Genomic DNA, 17562 nt, shown 5'->3' with positions numbered 1-17562 from the left:
CCTTTGAAAGAGCTGCCTTCACTGATGTCCCCAAAGCAGAGTGACCTAGTGTTGGTCGTTGGGGGAAGATTTGGTGCTGCAACCCTGAACTGAGGCTGCCATGAGGCCAAGCTAACCAAGGCTGGCTTTTCTACTGTAAGGAGCAGATGAGGGCCACCTACCCCATTTTCAGGGGTGCCTTAATTCAGAGGCTAAATGAGCTTCTAGATCTGACCATAAAGCTGTGTGCTGAGGAGCCTTCCCATGTGCTGACACTCCTGCTTGGAAGCTGATGCTTTCCTTCTTTCTTTTTTTTTTTTTTGAGATGGAGTCTCACTTTTTTGCCCAGGCTGGAGTGCAGTGGCACAATCTCGGCTCACTGCAACCTCCACCTCCCAGGTTCAAGCGATTCCCCTGCCTCCGCCTCCTGAGTAGCTGGGATTACAGGTACCTGCCACCATGCCCGACATATATTTGTATTTTTAGTAGAGATAGGATTTTGCCATGTTGGCCAGGCTGATCTCGAACTCCTGACCTCAGGTGATCCACCCACCTTGGCCTCCTGAAGTGTTGGAATTACAGGTGTGAGCCACCATGCCTGGCCTCAGACTTCTTTTTGAGATCACTTTTCTTTTGCCTGGAGTATAGCACTTCAGTGTCCTTTGATGAGGGTCTGCTGATGATAAACCTTCAGTTTTTGCTTATCTGTATTTTGCTCTATTTTATTTTATTTTATTTTATTTTATTTTATTTTATTTTATTTGAGACAGAGTCTCACTCTGTTGCCCAGGCTACAGTGCAATGGTGTGATCTTTGTTCACTGCAACCTCTGCCTCGCATGTTCAAGTGATTCTCGTACCTCAGCCTCCCAAGTAGCTGGAATTACAGACATGTGCCACCATGCCTAGCTAATTTGTAATTTTAGTAGAGACAGGTTTTCAACATGTTGGCCAGGCTGGTCTTGAACTCCCGACCTCAGGTGATCCGCCTGCGTTGGCCTTCCAAAGTGCTGGGATTACAGGCATGAGCCACCACTCCTGGCTTGCTCTATTGTTGAAAGAATTTCACTGAGTATAGGATTCCAGGTTAATAGTTATTTTCTGACTTGCATTGTTCCTGTCAAGTAGTCAGCTGTCTGTGGCTTCTTCAAAGGTGATCTCTTTCCTCTGTCTCAATGCCTTTGAAACATACTCTCATCATTGATGTTATACAGTGTTACTATTATATATCTTGATGGTTTCTTTTTACTGATCTTATTTTGGGTATTGGGATTCTTGCATCTGTGGATTCTTTCAGCAGCTCTGGAAAATTCTCATCAAATATTTCTTCTGCCTCATTCTCCCTCTTCTCTCCTTCTGGAATTCCTATTAAATGTATGATATAGATCAACTTGCTCTGTCTTCATGTATTCTAATCTCTTTTTCATATTTTCTTTCTCATCTTTCTGTGCTGCATTCAGGGTAATTTGTTTTGGTCTATTTTTCCATTTAATAATTCTTTCTTTAGCTGAGTCTAATCTACTTTAATCTATTTGAGTTTTAAATTTAAGCAAATATATTTTTATTAGCAGAAGTTCTAAAAGTTATTCTTTATACCTCAAGCTCGTTTATTCATTTCAATAAGCGTAATGATAATAAGTTTATTTTTTGAGACAGAGTATCACTCTGTTGCTCAGGCTGGAGTGCTGGAGTACAGTGGCATGATCTCAGCTCAATGCAACCTCTGCCTCCCAGGTTCAAGTGATTCTCCTGCCTCAGCCTCCAATGTAGGTAGGATTACAGGTGTGCACCACTATGCCTGGCTAATTTTTGGCATTTTTAGTAGAGATGGGGTTTTGCCATGTTGGCCAGGTTGATCTTGAACTCCTGGCCTCAAGTAGTCCGTCTGCCTCAGCCTCCCAAAGTGCTGGGATTACAGGCGGGAACCACCGTACCTGGCCAATTTCTTTTATGTATCTCTATGCATCTTTCTATGTATGTATGTATGTATTTCCAGTATTCCAGTGTCTGAAATCTTTGCTGGTTTGTTTCTGCTATGCTGTCTCATGCCTTGATTCTTTGTGGGTTTGGTGATTTTTTTATGGTGAGCTGTTCATTTTTTGGGGGAAATTTATTTGTTGGAATTCTTTGAAGTCTTAGATGAAGACAGATTCCTCAAGAGAGTTTTTGTGTTTATTTCTACCAGGCAACTAGAGGCAATGCCAGGCCTCAAACTAAATGTTTAGCTTTTTTTTTTTTTTTTTTTTTTGGCCGTCAGCTGCTGTGAATTTGGTCTGGAAATCTAGTCTGGCAAGAGCCAGCTTTTGGTTACAACTTCTCAGATTAACTTCCCTCCTTTAACACCAAGGTTTGAGACAGCTTTCCTTGCAGTCTTTTGAAGAGGGAGGAAAGGATGTGATTCTGGTTTAACCTTATTCTGTGGAGTTCGCTTTTTGGAGTCCCGGCTTTATTGGAGAAGAGTTTCCTATTAGATTTCTCATCTTCGGTCAGCCTCCAGGAGATTGGGAAAATAGAAGCTGAAGATCATTGTTTTGGCAAATGCCTCAAGATGCATCATAGTTGTCACTCAGTCCCCTGCCTGATCACTCCTGAGCTCTCCAGCCTCAGCCTCCTGAGTAGTTGGGACTACAGGCGCCCACCACCACATACGGTTAATTTTTTTTTTCTTTTCATTTTTGGTAGAGATGGGGTTTCACCATGTTGGCCAGGCTGGTCACGAACTGCTGACCTTAGATGATCCTCCTGCCTTGGCTTACCAAAGTGCTGGGATTACAGGCGTGAGCCACCATGGCTGTCCCGAACATTTTGTTTTTAAGTCAGCATTGTTACTAGTTTTCAGTGTATGTGGTAGGGAGAGGGGGTCTTCCTTACTGTAAATGACTACGTGGGCTTTCCGTTTGCACTCTCATTTAATCCTGACTTCATCACAAGGCAGATATTGCTGTCCTGGTTATATTTTTAAGTAGAATTTCCATGGTGTATAGCTTTTCACTATTAGGAATAATGCTGCTCTGAACATTCTTGAATGTGACTTTTTGACACACATGTATACACATTTCCTTTTGATATGTACCTGCTAGGTAATGGGGTAAGCTCAGCTTTAGTAAATACTGCCAGTTTCCTAATATGATTCTACCGGTGTATAGAAGTGTATAAAAATTCTATTAGCTCCTCATCCTTGCCAACTTTTAGGTATTATCAGGTAAAAAAGGTATGTAGCAGTATCTCATTGTAGACTGGGCATGGTGCCTCATGCCTGTAATCCCAGCACTTTGGGAGGCTGAGGTGGGCGGATCACCTGAGGTCAGGAGTTTGAGACCAGCCTGGCCAACATGGTGAAACCCCGTCTCTTTTAAAAATACAAAAATTAGCTGGGTGTGGTGGCAGGCACCTGTAATCCCAGCTACTCAGGAGGCTGAGGCAGGAGAATCACTTGAACCCAGGAGGCGGAGGTTGTAGTGAACTGGGATTGCGCCACTGCACTCCAGCCTGAGTGACATAGCGAGACTCTGTCTGAAAAAAAAAAAAAAGAAGCATCTCTTTGTAGTTTGCATTTTCTCTTCTGTTCTGGTAAAAAAAAAAAAAGTGTAACGTTTACTATTTTAACCATTTTTAAGTGTACACTTCAATAATGTTAAGTACATTCCCAGTATGGTTAAACAGATCTCCAGGAGTTTTTTGTCCTGCAAAACTGAATCTCTATACCAGTTAAAACACTCTTCCTGCTCTCTTCCTCTCAGCTCTTGGTAACCACTATTCTACCTTTTGTTTCTATGAATATGACTACTTTAGATACCTCCTGTAAGTAGAGTCACACAATATTGGTCCTTTTGTGAATGGCTTATTTCACTTCACATAATGTCCTTATGGCTTATTTGTGTCATAGCATTTGATAGGCTTTCTTTCCTTGTTAAGGCTGAATAATATTCCATTATATGTCTATGCCATATTTTGTTTATCATTCACCTATCCATGGTCATTATGTTGCTATCTCCTGTTGGCTATTGTGAATAGTGCTGCTGACAGAGCAGGAGCATCACCATCTTGGACAAGCACTGTCATTTTAAAGTTCACATTGATCCAAAACTGCCCGAATCCAAAGGGCATCAGTCTAATGGCTAAGGTCAGCATGACCATAAACCACAAGTTACATTTCTGACCAGAAACATTCCAAACCCCTCCCTGACTAGAGACATGCCAGCCCTGAGATAACCTCTTCTCCAGCAGGAGCGATGTCAGCCCTCAGATCACCTCCCCTCTGGCCAGAGACATTCCAACCCCACCGTAAACTTCTCCCTTACACAGAAACATTCCAAGCCTGTGATAAGGTGTCTCTTCCTGAACCCTTATGAGCCACTTTTCATGTTTCTTTTGTCTTTCTTTAACTCATACACTGCTATGAACATGGGTGTGCAGCAATCTCTTGAAGACCCTGCTTTAAATGCTTTTGGGTATATACCCAGAATTGGAATTGTTGGGTCATATAGTCATTCTATTCTTAACTTTTTGAGGAACCATCATACTGTTTTCCATAGCAGGTACACTGTTTTACAGTCCTACCAACAGTGCACAAGGGTTCCAATTTCTCCATGTTCTCATTAGCACTTGTTTATGTTTTTGTTGATGTTGTTGTTGTTTTAAGATGGGGTCTTGCTCTGTTGCACAGGCTGGAGTGCAGTGGCATTATCTTGGCTCACTGCAACCTCTGCGTCCCAGGCTCAAGAGATTCTCCTGCCTCAGCCTCCCAAGTAGCTGGGATTACAGGCACGCACCACCATACCTGGCTAATTTTTGTATTTTAGTAGAGATGAGGTTTCACCATGTTGGCTAGGCTAGCCTTGAACTGTTGACCTCAAGTGATTTGCCCACCTCAGCCTCCCAAAGTGCTGGGATTACAGGCATGAGCCACCTCACTGATCTTATGTTTTTTTTGATAGCTATCCTAATAGATATGAGACAATATCTCATTGTGATTTTGATTTGCATTTCTCTGATAGTTAGTGATGTTTAGCATCTTTTCATATGCTTGTTGGCCATTGGCATATCCTCAGTGGAGATATCTCTATTCCATGTGGTTTGCATTTCCTGCTGCTAATGATATTGAACAGGTTTTCATATGTGTATTGCCCTTTTATGTATATTCTTTTGTGTGGTGTTTAAGAATTTTGCTCATTTAAAAAAATTGTCTTTTTCTAATTGAAGTGTAGGAGTTCTTTTTATATCCTGAAAATGAGTCCTTTGTCAGATACCTTTAAATTATCAGCATTCATAGTTAATAAAGTCTAAATTTTATCTTCTTTATCCTCTACCTGAACATGAAATGACCTCAGAACATTGAGCTCTTACTCCTTTACTTTCATCTCATGTGATATTGTTGACGGTATATTAGTTACACCTAGCTTTTTTTTTTTTGAAATGGAGTCTTGCCCTGTCACCCAGGCTGGAGTGCAGTAGTGTGATCTTAGCTCACTGAAACTTCTGCCTGCTGGGTTCAAGCTATTTTCCTGCTTCAGCCTCCTGAGTAGTTGGGATTGCAGGTGTGCACCACCATGCCCAGCTTATTTTTGTATTTTTAGTAGAGATGGGGTTTCACCATGTTGGCCAGGCTGGTTTCGAGCTCCTGACCTCAGGAGATCCACCTGCCTCAGCCGCCGAAATTGCTGCGATTACATAAGCATGAGCCACCGTGCCCAGCCCTAGTTTTTAAGTTTCTAAATTATTTTTCTAGTTTTATACAGTAAGTATTTGTTTTGATTTACCCACAGGTTTATCAATTTCATTGTTTCCTAGCCCTACTTCATTGCAGTACTTCCTTTTGGTTTTAATTTTTTTCTTCCTGAAATACATTCTTAAGAAATTCCTTTAGGAAGGATCTATTGATGGTAATCTCTTTCTATTTGTGTTTGTCTAAGATATCTTTGCTTCCCTGTTATTCTTCAAAGATGGTTTTACTGGGTATACAATTATGCATCATTAACTATTGTCCTCTCTGCATTTTTACCATGATTTTATGGCTGTAGGTTTTTGTTGTTGAGAAGTCTGCTGTTAATCTCATTGTTAGTTCATTGCAGGTGATCATCTGTGCTCAAATTTTGGAAAATTCATAGCTATAATATCCTTGGATTTTACCTTCACCTCATTTTCTCTATTCCTTCCTTTTAGATATGTGCCATTTTCTTCATCTGTCCTCACCCTCTCTTAACTTCTCTTTCCTATATTTAATTCCTTTGTTTCCTGCCTTTCAGATCTGTTGTTGTTGTTTCTAACCTACTATTTAACTTATGCATTGAGTTTTCAATTTCAATGTTTATATTTAGTACATTTTCAGTCTCCTTGGTCTTTTAAAAATATAACATCTTATTTCTTTGTAATGTTTTATATTTCACTTTAAGTCTTTGAGTGCTATAAACATACTTGTTTTATATTTATATCTCATAATTCAGTTATATATAGTTATTGGGGGTTAAATTTCTGCTGTTTGTGATTTCTGCTGACTCTTGTTCATGGCGGTTTGTTTTCTCATATGCTTTGTAGTTCTGAAATGTGAGTTTACATTTGTCAGGGTTTTATTTGTCAGAATCCTAGGCAGCTTGTGTTGGAGACGTGGGCCTCAAGAGGGGATTTATGTTTCCTTCTGTTGCGTGTCTTTGGGTGCTACCAACCTGGGAATACTGTATGTTACCATCTTGGCTTGGAGCTTCCTAGACCATGCTGGTAGTATAAATTCAAACCCCAGATGGTCATAAAGCTTGATGGCTATGAACTGAATGTTCATCCCCTCCCACACCTCATTCATATATTAAAGTCCACCCGATGTGATGATATTTGGAGGTGGGGCCTTTGGGATGTAATTAGGTCTTGAGGGTGGAATCCTTATGAATGGGATTAGTGCCCTGAAAAGAAGAGATACAGAAAGGCCTTTTTCTCTACCATATGAGAATACAGCAAAAAGGTAACCCTCTGCAAACCAGGAAAAGAGCCCTCACCAGGAACCAAATTGGCCAGCACCTTGATCTTGGACTTCCCCGCTTCTAGAGCTGGGAGAAATAAATTCCTGTTGTTTAAGCCACCCAGTCTGTGGCATTTTTGTTATAGCAGCCCGAAATGACTAAGACATGAATGTTAGAGGTCATCAATCAATGAGACTTTTTTTTTTCCACTCCCTGGACAAAACAGGTAAGTTTCTTTGGTGGATGTTGAGCAAAGTTTTCCAGTATTCCCTTTTGGGTGTAATTCTTTAAGACCCTAGCTTTATGGGTTTCTTTGCATCAGCTCCCTACCTTGTATGCCTGATAGTTATAGCTTCAATATCATTTTTGTTATTTCACCTTCATTTTTAACTGTGGAGATTTTCCTTCCTTTTTTTTGGGCGTGAGCTCAGCTATTCACTTGAGAACGTATTCCTTACATTTCACCTGGTTAGGTGTTTTCTAGCCTACCATGCTGCCTGCCAGTGCTGTTTTAAGCTAAGCCACCCTAAGATCCCACAGATCAGTTGTATTATGGAGCCCTTTTCTTTAGAGAATATGCCTTTTTCCAGTCTTGTATTCCTCTGTTACAGCAGACTCTTGAATCATGTGGGGGTTGTGGCGCCAATCCCCTAAGCAGTTGAAAAATTATATTTAACTTTTGACTCCCCCAAAACTTAACTACTAATAGCCTTCTGTTGACTGGAAGCCTTACTGATAATGTAAATAGTCTATTAAACATATTTTATATGTTTTATATATATATAATACTGTATTCTTACAATAGAGTAAGCAAGAGAAAAGAAAATGTTATTAAGAAAATCACAAGGAAGGAAAATATACTTACTATTCATTAAGTGGAAGTAAATCATCATAACGATCTTCATCCCCCTCATCTTCATGGTGAGTAGTAGGCCAAGGAGGAGAAGGAAGGGGTGTTGGTCTCACTGTCTCAGGAGTGGCAGAGGTAGAATAGGTAGCAGAGGTGGAAAGAGAAGCTGGAGAAGCAGGCACACTTGGTGTAACTTTTACTGAAAAAAATCTGCACAGAAGTGGATCTGCAAAGTTTAAACCTGTATTGTTCAAGAATCAACTGTATTTAGAGGAAGTGCTAAGTATGGGATTCAACCCTACACCAGCTATTTCTCCTAATTGGAAACTCACTTTCCCCTGATGACACTATTTTCCATGAAAGCCATTCCCTTTCTAACCCTGACTTTCATATTTCCTGACTCACTGGGTAAGGGGGTATTTGTGTAATCATTGCTTTGCCCTGTACCTTCAAATTCAGTAATGCAGTATCTTTCTACAGCCTCTCCTTCTTCAACCACCAACTACTAAGACACTTTTCTGCCTTCTCAGAAACTTCAGGTCTTGGCTTATAATTTATTTCCCACTCCTCCCTGAAGTCATCCTTGGATACTTTCACAACATGTAGCTTCTAATTTCATGGCTTCTATATTTTCCCACCTCCCTTACTTGCATGGTTTCCATGCCTAGGAATGTAGCCACACTGTGTAAACCACACTGGATTGAAAAACACTTGCTCTTTCTGATGCTTTTCCTTCTTTATTTTTATTTATTACTTTTTTTTTTTCCAGAGATGGGGGTCTCACTTTGTTATCTAGGCTGGTCTTGAACTTGTGGTCTCAAGCAATCCTCCTGCCTCGGCCTCCCAAAGTGCTGGGATTACAGGTGTGAGCCACTCTGCCTAACTGCTTTTCCTTCTTTAACACATGCTCTTGACTTTCTTTCTCTGCCTGAAATGCCCTTTTCACCTCTCTGCTTGTCAAAATCATAAGTATCCTCCAGGATAAATAAAGATATCAACTGTTGATTGAAATCTTCCTAGATCTTTCCAACTGGATGTGACCTCTTTCTTTTTTTAATTCTGTAGCATTTTGTTTATATTCTCCTATGCCACTTTTTACCTTCTCCTATGAGTAATTTTATTGTCTTATTTCTAGGTAGCTACTCCCAGTGCCTAGGCATCTTTCTCCATTCAACAAATATTTATTGAGCAATTACTATATGCCAGGCATTAGGCAAATTTAAGGTTATAAAAAGTGAATAAGATAGGCAGCCTTTCTCAAAAGCTATGCCTCACACAATTCTTTAACATGGCAAATTCTCATTTTATAAAAGAACAAAGGATTAATTTAAAATATGCATGTTTTAAAATACAGATAAATATGGAGAAGAAAAAAAGAGGTCACAGTCTTCCGGACCAGATGGCTATTGTTGACTTATTTTAAAAAGTGAAAACAATATTCCCTGGGATAAGAGAAATTTGGATACAGTTCCACTGGTGATCGTCACTGCTCTCCACTCATCCAGTTCTCAAATGGGGTGTATGTGTGCTACATTTTGTATCATTTGCAGGGGGGGATTTGATTTGGAAAGCAGAGCAATGCCCCTTAGATGTGGGGAAGCAGAACATGAATGTCCCATTCCCAGAATGCCCTCATCCCAATCTCCCTAGACCTGTGACAATCAGGCATTAATCACAAAAATATTCCTGGAATCATGGTTGCTGCCGGAAGCCTCTGTAGGTGTCTAGTCTCAGAATAATCACTGTGAATATTGAAGCTATCAGTGACAACTTCCACCAGATGGCGCCAAAGTACATGTAGGAACAGAAGGGATTTGGATCATGCAGCCAGACCCACAGCTCTATCAAACCAGCATCACAGGCCCGGGGTCATTTCATTAACCTCTCAATAACGTCACTCGGAATTTTCATTTAATTTTTTAGATTCCATTTACTGCTTTATGACAGCGGTTTTACTGTGCATGTATAGCGCTAAATCATGTCAATAATATAGAAAGATACAAAAAAATGCGGGTTTTTTTTTTTTGACGGGGTCTTGCTCTAACACCCCAGCTGGAGTGCAGTGGCATGACCACGGCCCACTGCAGCCTTGACCTCCTGGGCTCAAGCAATCCTCCTGCCTCTCCCTCCTGAGTAGTTGGGACTGCAAGCGGGTGCTACCATGCCTGGCTAACTTTGTATTTTTTGTAGAGACGGGGTCTTACTGTGCTGCCCAGGCTGGTCTCAAACTCTTGGGCTCAAGCGATCCTCTCGCTTAGACCTCCCAAAATGCTGGGATTACAGGCGTGAGCCACCTTGCCTGGCCATAAATGCTTCCATTTCTGCCACGACAACTACTCCACCTGAAGCTCTTCATTTCTTCTTGCATTCCTTCCAGAAAAAAGTTATATACATGCCTGAATATAAGCACCTTCCTTACATATTTCTCCCTTTTGTTTTTGCATATACGTAGTTTACCTAAAAGTGATCGTACTTGCCTGCTGTTTTGGACTACGCTTTCATATTAACTAATATCTTGGAGATATTTCCTTACCCATATATATTGCACCCTCTCACATTCAAATCACTAATCAAATTCCATAATTTATTTCGATTGTGTCTAGCATTTCGCTATGATTAGAAAGAATGCTGTCGCGGAAATTTTTGGCAAACATTGTTGAGAATATCCTATCCACAGAGAGCTTGTTGGACCGAAGGGTACCAGAATTTTCCATTTGATGGATAGTACCAAATTGCCCTCCAGGAATGTTGTACCCTCACCAGAACTGATTATAATAAAACGACTACATATTTGTTAGTTTTATAAGAGACGCGTGGTGTCTTGTTTGGGTTTAAGGATTCTTTTTTTTTTTTTTTTGAGACGGAGTCTCGCTCTGTCGCCCAGGCTGGAGTGCAGTGGCCGGATCTCAGCTCACTGCAAGCTCCGCCCCCCAGGTTCACGCCATTCTCCTGCCTCAGGCTCCCGAGTAGCTGGGACTATAGGCGCCCGCCACCTCGCCCGGCTAGTTTTTTGTATTTTTTAGTAGAGACGGGGGTTTCACCGTGTTAGCCAGGATGGTCTCGATCTCCTGACCTCGTGATCCGCCCGTCTCGGCCTCCCAAAGTGCTGGGATTACAGGCGTGAGCCACCGCGCCCGGCCTAAGGATTCTTTAATTATGAATGAGGGTTATCTGAGCATTTCACTGCGGAGCCTGACTGGGAAAACACTGCAGCGGTGCCCTGACTCCTCCTGTCCACCAGGAGGCGCGGCCTGGCCGCTCCCGCATGCGCAGTGCGCTCGGTGTCAGACGCCCCGGAGCCCGGTCACCCTCCCCGAGCTCGCTGCTGGCTCGCCCAGACTCGGCCCTGGAGGTGGTGGCTGGCGAATCGGCGCGATCCGACCCGGGCGGAGGTGGCCCGTGCCCCGCGGCATGAGCCGGTGACCGAGCGCGGGGCCGAGCGGGAGGCAGCCGTGGCCGAGGTAAGCGCGGCGCTCCAGGGCGGCGGCCGGGCTGGCGCTGAGGCTAGGGCTCGGGCCTCCCGGGGCCGCGGCTAGGTAGAGACAAGGGCCGAGGGAGCGCGGCCGCGCAGAGGCTTCGTGGAGGCCCGTGGGCTGCGAGAGGCCACCCCCAGCCCCGCCGGGGCCGTGACAATGACTGCCCGCTTTTGGAGCGCTCCGATTTCCACTCCTGCTTCTCCTTCTCCCCCGGCGGCGGCCGTGCTTGCTGCATCTTGGTACCCACCTGTCCTAGCCAACCTTCGCCCCCAGTCCGCTCCTTTCTTTCCTCCGGGGACCCGCCCTCCGCTCTCCGCCCTCCGCCGTGACCCCTCCCTTCCTGCTGCCACCTTCCCGCCAGCCACAGGGATCTGATTACTCCCACGGGGATGTCCTGCGCCTCAGGGCCCGGCGGTGGCCTGCGGTATCCCCTGCGGTGCCGGGAGCCGTGGGACGAGGTGGGGAAGGGGCCAGGGGCGTGTTAGGACGGGGACTGGGTGGCCGGGGGCGTTTTAGGCCGGGGACTGGGTGGCCGGGAACTAGGTGGCCGGGGGCATGTTAGGCCGGGGACTGGGTGGTCGGGGTCATGTTGGGCCAGGCACTAGGTGGCTGGGGGCGTGTTAGGCAGGGGACTGGGTGGCCGGAGGCCTGTCAGGACGGGCAGGGGCGTGTTAGACTGCGAACTAGATTGCTGGTGGCATGTTAGGCCAGGGACTAGGTGGCCCGGGGGTGTGTCGGGCTGGGGCCAGGGGCATGTTAGTCTGGGGACTAGGTGGCCAGAAGCACACTGGCTCTGGATTTCAACTTGAAGCCCAGGGGTGTTTGGGGCTTTGTTACATTCGGAGGGAACCAGATCTAAACACACGATTTTGAGAATCAAATATTTGCTTGGTGTTACTAATTGGGCAGTGCTAATCTAGAAAGGTTCTTGACTTACTTGTGTGAAGACGTGGTCTTGAAATATGTCCACTTAAATTCTTCTTGTAAGTCAGGTAAGTGCTCTATGTACTTTAACTGGACTTAGTTTGTAACTTTCGGAACTCAAAGGCTATTCATCTTAATAAAATAGATGATTCAGTTTCCATCATTCACTTTCCCGACTTCCTGGTTGCATGTGAGGGTATGAATGGATAATCAGTTTTGGGGCCAGACTGCCATGCTTTGAATCCTAGCTTTGGCATTTCCACTTGTGTAATATTGGGCCAGGTGCTTAAACTTTCTGCTGTACTATCCCCATCTGTAAAATGAGGGTAATAATAGCTTGGCTTATAGTGCTATTATGAAGATTAAATAAGTTAACACTATAAAGTGCTTCAGACAGACCCTGGCATGTAGTAAGTGCTTAGTAAGATTTAGATATTAATTATGTAATGACACACGTTGTCTTATAGTATAATCCCACAATTAAAAGGGTATTGTTTTTAATTGATAATAATTTTTAGGGGCATTTAGCCATAAAATAACTTTAATTATCAAGAATCCTATCAAGTAAGGCAATGAATTGTGGCTTTTCTTGGTTTCGCTTATATTTGGTTCCTCTGTTTTTTGGAACAGTTGGGTTAAGATCCAGTGTAGCACTGGCCCCGGGAGTTCAGCTGTACGGGCCTTTCTAAAAAGTTTAAGAAGAGGCCAGGCGCGGTGGCTCATGCCTGTAATCCCAACATTTTGGGAGGCCAAAGTGGGTGGATCACTTGAGGTCATGAGTTCAAGACCAGCCTGGCCAACATGATGAAACCCCGTCTCTACTAAAAATACAAAAAATTTAGCCGGGTATAGTGGCACACGCTTGTAATCCCAGCTACTCAAGAGGCTGAGGCGGGAGGATTGCTTGAACCCAGGAGGCTGAGGTTGTAGTGAGCTGAGATTGTGCCACTGCACTCCAGCCTGGGTGACAGAGCAAGACTCCATCTCAAAAAAATAAAGAAAGAAAGAAAATAAAAATAAAAAGGTTAAGACGACAAGAGACTGTGACTCAAAACATTGGACTAAGTGGATTGGATATAACCTGAAGCACCAAGGAAAGGTTATTCAGGCAAATTTTAGGAATAAATAATTCCAGGAACAGAAAATGCATCTCATCCTCACCATAGATTGGGGTTAAAAGACTTTTCCAATGACTCAGTGCTTGACAGCTAGCCAGATGATTCCAGTGTTTTGCAGGGGCAGGTTTGATATGTTTGAAGGCGATAAAGTTTGTAGGGCTGAAATTCTTGTTTTGATCCAGGTTATGGTATTGTATGGAATAAACCTTCATTAGTAGATGATTCGTTTCAGTCTGTCGTCTTCCTGGGCTTTTAACTTCTTGGTGGTAGGGAGCAGTCTCATTGGACAGACACATTATGACTTGTTTCCTTGGATGATGGTTTGGAGATATTCCATCTCTCTGTGCTTTGGCATGTGAAAACTGTTCTGGGAGGATGGCTTCTGTGTGTTACAGGGATGAGGTTGGAGTGTCCTGAGTCAGGAGCACTGTCACTTCAGTCTAGCCCAGCAGTTTTACAAAAGGGGTCCAATGTAGCACAGGTTTATAAAGGCAGGGGTGCAGGCTGGGCGCAGTGGCTCAAGCCTGTAATCCCAGCACTTTGGGAGACTGAGGTGGGTGGATTACCTGAAGTCAGGAGTTCAAGACCAGCCTGGCCAACTTGGCGAAACCCCGCCTCTACTACAAAATACAAAAAATTAGCCGGGCGTGGTGGGCGCCTCTAATCCCAGTGACTTGGGAGGCTGAGGCACAAGAATTGCTTGAACCCAGGAGGTGGAGGTTGCAGTGAGCCGAGGTGGCACCACCGTACTCCAGCCTGGGCAGCAGAGAGAGACTCTGTCTCAAAAAAAAAAAAAAAAAAAAAAAAAAAAAGGCAGGAGTAGGGAGAGTAATGGTTCTCTTTGAATGTGTTTGCGTATGATGGATGGTTGGAGAGGAGGGTGTTCAGGGGTGGGTACAGAAAATTCAGAGTCTGTGGAAATATCTAGTTAATCCCCCTCCTCTTTTGGAAATTCCTTCCTATTTAGGAAAGATAATAGTAAGAGGCCATCACATATAATAACTCAAAACTTATTTCTAAACCGTGTGCACCTATGGAACTGGGAAGGATAGAGACATTTGTTCATTCAACAAATATTTATGTTTATATTAAATATGCACTCCAGGCTGGAGTGAAGTGACGCAGTCATAGCTCACTGCAGCCTCAACCTCCTGGGTTCAAGAAACCCTCCCACCTCAGCCTCCCAAGGAGCTGGGAGTATAGTCGTGCACCTGACTAATTTTTGTATTTTTTAGTAGAGACAGGCTCTCGCTATGTTGCCCAGGCTGGTCTCAAACTACTGGACTCAGGCGATCCTTCCGCCTCAGCCTCCCAAAGTGCTGGGATTACAGGTGTGAGCCACTGCACCTGGCTTAAGTATATGTTCTAGATTTGGTATTAGATGCTAGGAATACTGAGCAGAGATGAATAACTGATTACAGGAAAAATCACAACCAGTAGAGGAGACAGACTTGCAAATACTTAACCAATTCATAAAATGTGGCAGGTGCTAGCATGAAGTGTATAAAAGGTGATGTGGGTGCTCTCAGGGAAGACCCTCTCTCTGTAAAGCACTTCTTAGTAAGGGGCTTTTCCCCTTTCTTTTCTCATCCTTTCCCTTTCATTTCTTTTATTGTTTATTGCACCTCAAGTGCTTGCCGTATCTCTCAGCTTTTATTCCTTGGAGTTTGAAACAGATGTGTGGGAGTTTGCTTAGCTTGTGTCGACACACTTCACAAGCGTGGAGGAGTTTACGTGTCTGGGGGTGTCCCTCAGCCAGTGTGGGGTGGGCTTTGGTGGGTGAATGATGTGGCTTTCCATCCCCCAAAGGGACAGCTCTGAGTTGTGTTCTCCATGCTTCTCCAGAGGGATCATAGAAGGACTGGGCACTGTGGCCTAGCTCAGTCTGGTAACCAGCTCAGGTGTGCACCCTTCTGACTCCTCTCCTTACTTCCTCAATCTGGCTTTCTGGATTCACCTTTTGCAAGACACTTGCACCCAAGTTGTTTTCTCTTAGTTTGGCAGAGCACAAACCAAGACTGTTGGTACTAGAAGTGGCTCTAGAAAGCAGTGTGAGATAGTATTGTTAAACTGGAATCACTCAACCTCAGTTGGCAACAAGGACCCCTTTACTAGTATTAATTTAGGTGTTGGTAACCCCTGGTACTCTCTAACATCACAGTTGTAGTAAGACTGTCCCCAGCAGTGGGTTGGGATGAGACTCAGGTGGAAGGAAAAGCATTGGCTAGTATGGTAGCTCTAGCACTTGAGCAGTATATGGACAATGGTAATGATAAGGATAGTGCAGTTGACTGACTCTTGTTATCTTCCTTAGAAGCCTTGGGGTAAGAGAATGCCACACCCAGATCAGCCAGACATGAACTCAGGGTACACTGTGAAAGACAGAAGGCTCTCTGGCCACATCTCCTGCAGCTGGAGGGTGGGCTCTTTTGAAGGTCAGGCACAGAATTTGATTATACTTGTGGCAGAACTGCAAAGGAAGCTGAATGCACAGCCTTGACAGGTTGCCTCTGCTAAATCAGGGCAATGGTGGCAAGATGTGAGACCCTGAGACCTGGATGGAGATATTTGGGTAGAGGCACAGCGAACTTTGAATTCCCAGATTTTCTTAGATCCCTTGGACCAGTAGAGGTATGCACCTCTCTGATGCAGAGGACAGCAGTCTGTTCTTGCCTGGACACCGTGCAGAGCTCTCACTTGAGGCAGATGCCTCATCATATGATCCTTGTCCTCCTCAAGATCTCCCTCCTCCCCCGCTCAGATCTCAGCATTGCCTGAGCAGGAAAGCAGTTTCTCCAGGAGTTGCAGGACCTGGCTAATATGGACCAGCAGAAACGGCAAACACAATGAATGGCAGGGAGAATCTTAAGGGTATTGGACCAAAGGTGGGGGTATTGGTGGACTATAAAGCTGGAGAGGAGAGAGCCTGTTGACAGCTGAGCATTCTTTCATGATTCAGGATTTGGTGACCCAGCAAGGACAGCTGGAGCCAGTCTTGGTATGTGGCTGGGCAGGCTTCTCGAAGCTTGGACACAACAATGACCCATACCAGTGGTTTGCAACCAGGGCTGATTTTGCCTCCCCGAGGGATATTTGGCAATGTCTGGATATATTTTTGGTTGTTACAGCTGGGGGTTGCTTCTGGCTTCTACTGAATGGGGATGCTATTCAACCACCTCCAGTGTATAGAACAGCTCCTCACAAAAAAAGAGTTATGTAGCCTAAAATGTCTTAGTGCTAAGGTCAAGACATTTTGGACTGCAATAAATGAGGTGGAGGCATCAGAACTATCTTGGCAGAGTATTGAGGAAGGAATCACCTGCACCTCCTGCCTGTGTTCCTGGGAGGGCCTATTCCTTTCACTCTGCTAATATGGAATGCCCAGTGAGGGGACCTGCATCTTTGAGAAGCTCAGTGTTGGCTGCCCTCTGTAGGATAAGATTGACCTTAGGAGATGTTACTATGGAACTGGGTTCCCAAGTATCAATGAGGATGATAGGATTCTCAGATAGTGGAGGCCAGATGGTAGTAGTTAACCATCAGAGACAAGATAGAGATAGTGCCCAGAATGGGCAGCAAGGCTGGACTCACAACTGGGGATTCTTGACCCATTCTGATGCAAATAGAGCATGATGTTTCTAAGATGGGCAGCTAGCCATGGTGCTGCTTGACTTGTATCATCAGTTAAAAAAAAATATTAAGAGCTGGCAAGTAGAAGATTGATGTCAGCTGCTACAATGGAACAATCACTGTCTCTCACCTCATTTTCAGATATGAGCCACTTCTTAGACCCACATCCCATGAATTGAAGGGGAGGCTGGATCTCTTTTGGGAAAGATCTTGTAACATTCCTGCACGTATAGGCAGACATTCTCCCATCCTTCCTCAAGGGAACTGCAGATCTTTATCAGAATAGCTGTATAGCAAAGAAAGTATAATATTTACACCTTTATAGGGCTGTTGAATACAGGGTCTGGACTGATAACAGTACCAGGCAACCCTCAACCAATAGCAGATAGGTGTTGCAGATAGATGCTCTAGCCTCCCATCCTGGTTAGCGACCAGCTGTAGTCTAAATGAGTCTTCAGAGGGCCCCTGGTAGCCTTAGGAGCCCCTGTTGCCCACTGTAGTAACCAGCCTAAGAACACACTCTTTATTGGCTTTGCCCTGTTGCCTGTCTCCTTGGTCCCTCACTGTGGCTTTCTGAGATCACCTCTCAAGTAAGTAGACTATTTGCACTCCTGTCTTTGTCACTCTTTTTTTTCT

The 17562-nt window shown here is 44.2% G+C and overlaps 1 protein-coding gene and 1 long non-coding RNA gene across 11 annotated transcripts in view; both read left to right on the top strand.

Moving 5' to 3' along the window:
• Positions 1-8532: 8532 nt before the first annotated feature.
• LOC144334264 (uncharacterized) lies at positions 8533-10581 on the top strand. Its single transcript, XR_013403944.1, has 2 exons — positions 8533-8641; positions 9133-10581. It is a non-coding gene; the product is annotated as an uncharacterized LOC144334264 (long non-coding RNA).
• A 483-nt stretch (positions 10582-11064) lies between these two features.
• Positions 11065-17562, top strand: part of EXT2 (exostosin glycosyltransferase 2) — a 198752-nt gene continuing 192254 nt past the window's right edge. For 6 of the 10 annotated variants that reach the window (XM_077963091.1, XM_077963089.1, XM_015114420.3 and 3 more), the window contains exon 1: positions 11065-11239. Coding sequence is in view for 2 of the 10 variants with exons in the window: in XM_028833497.2 (XP_028689330.2) it covers positions 11644-11712 (69 nt within the window). In the remaining 8 variants the exon portion in view is untranslated. Of the gene's footprint in view, positions 11240-11586; positions 11713-17562 lie in introns of those variants that run through there. The other 4 variants (XM_028833497.2, XM_077963088.1, XM_077963087.1 and 1 more) reach the window with 4 other exon arrangements.

This window comes from Macaca mulatta, chromosome 14 (assembly GCF_049350105.2).
Source record: "Macaca mulatta isolate MMU2019108-1 chromosome 14, T2T-MMU8v2.0, whole genome shotgun sequence".
NCBI classification, from domain to species: Eukaryota; Metazoa; Chordata; class Mammalia; order Primates; family Cercopithecidae; genus Macaca; species Macaca mulatta.
Note: the sequence above shows the minus strand (reverse complement) of the source record. Positions and strands in the feature narration are given on the sequence as shown.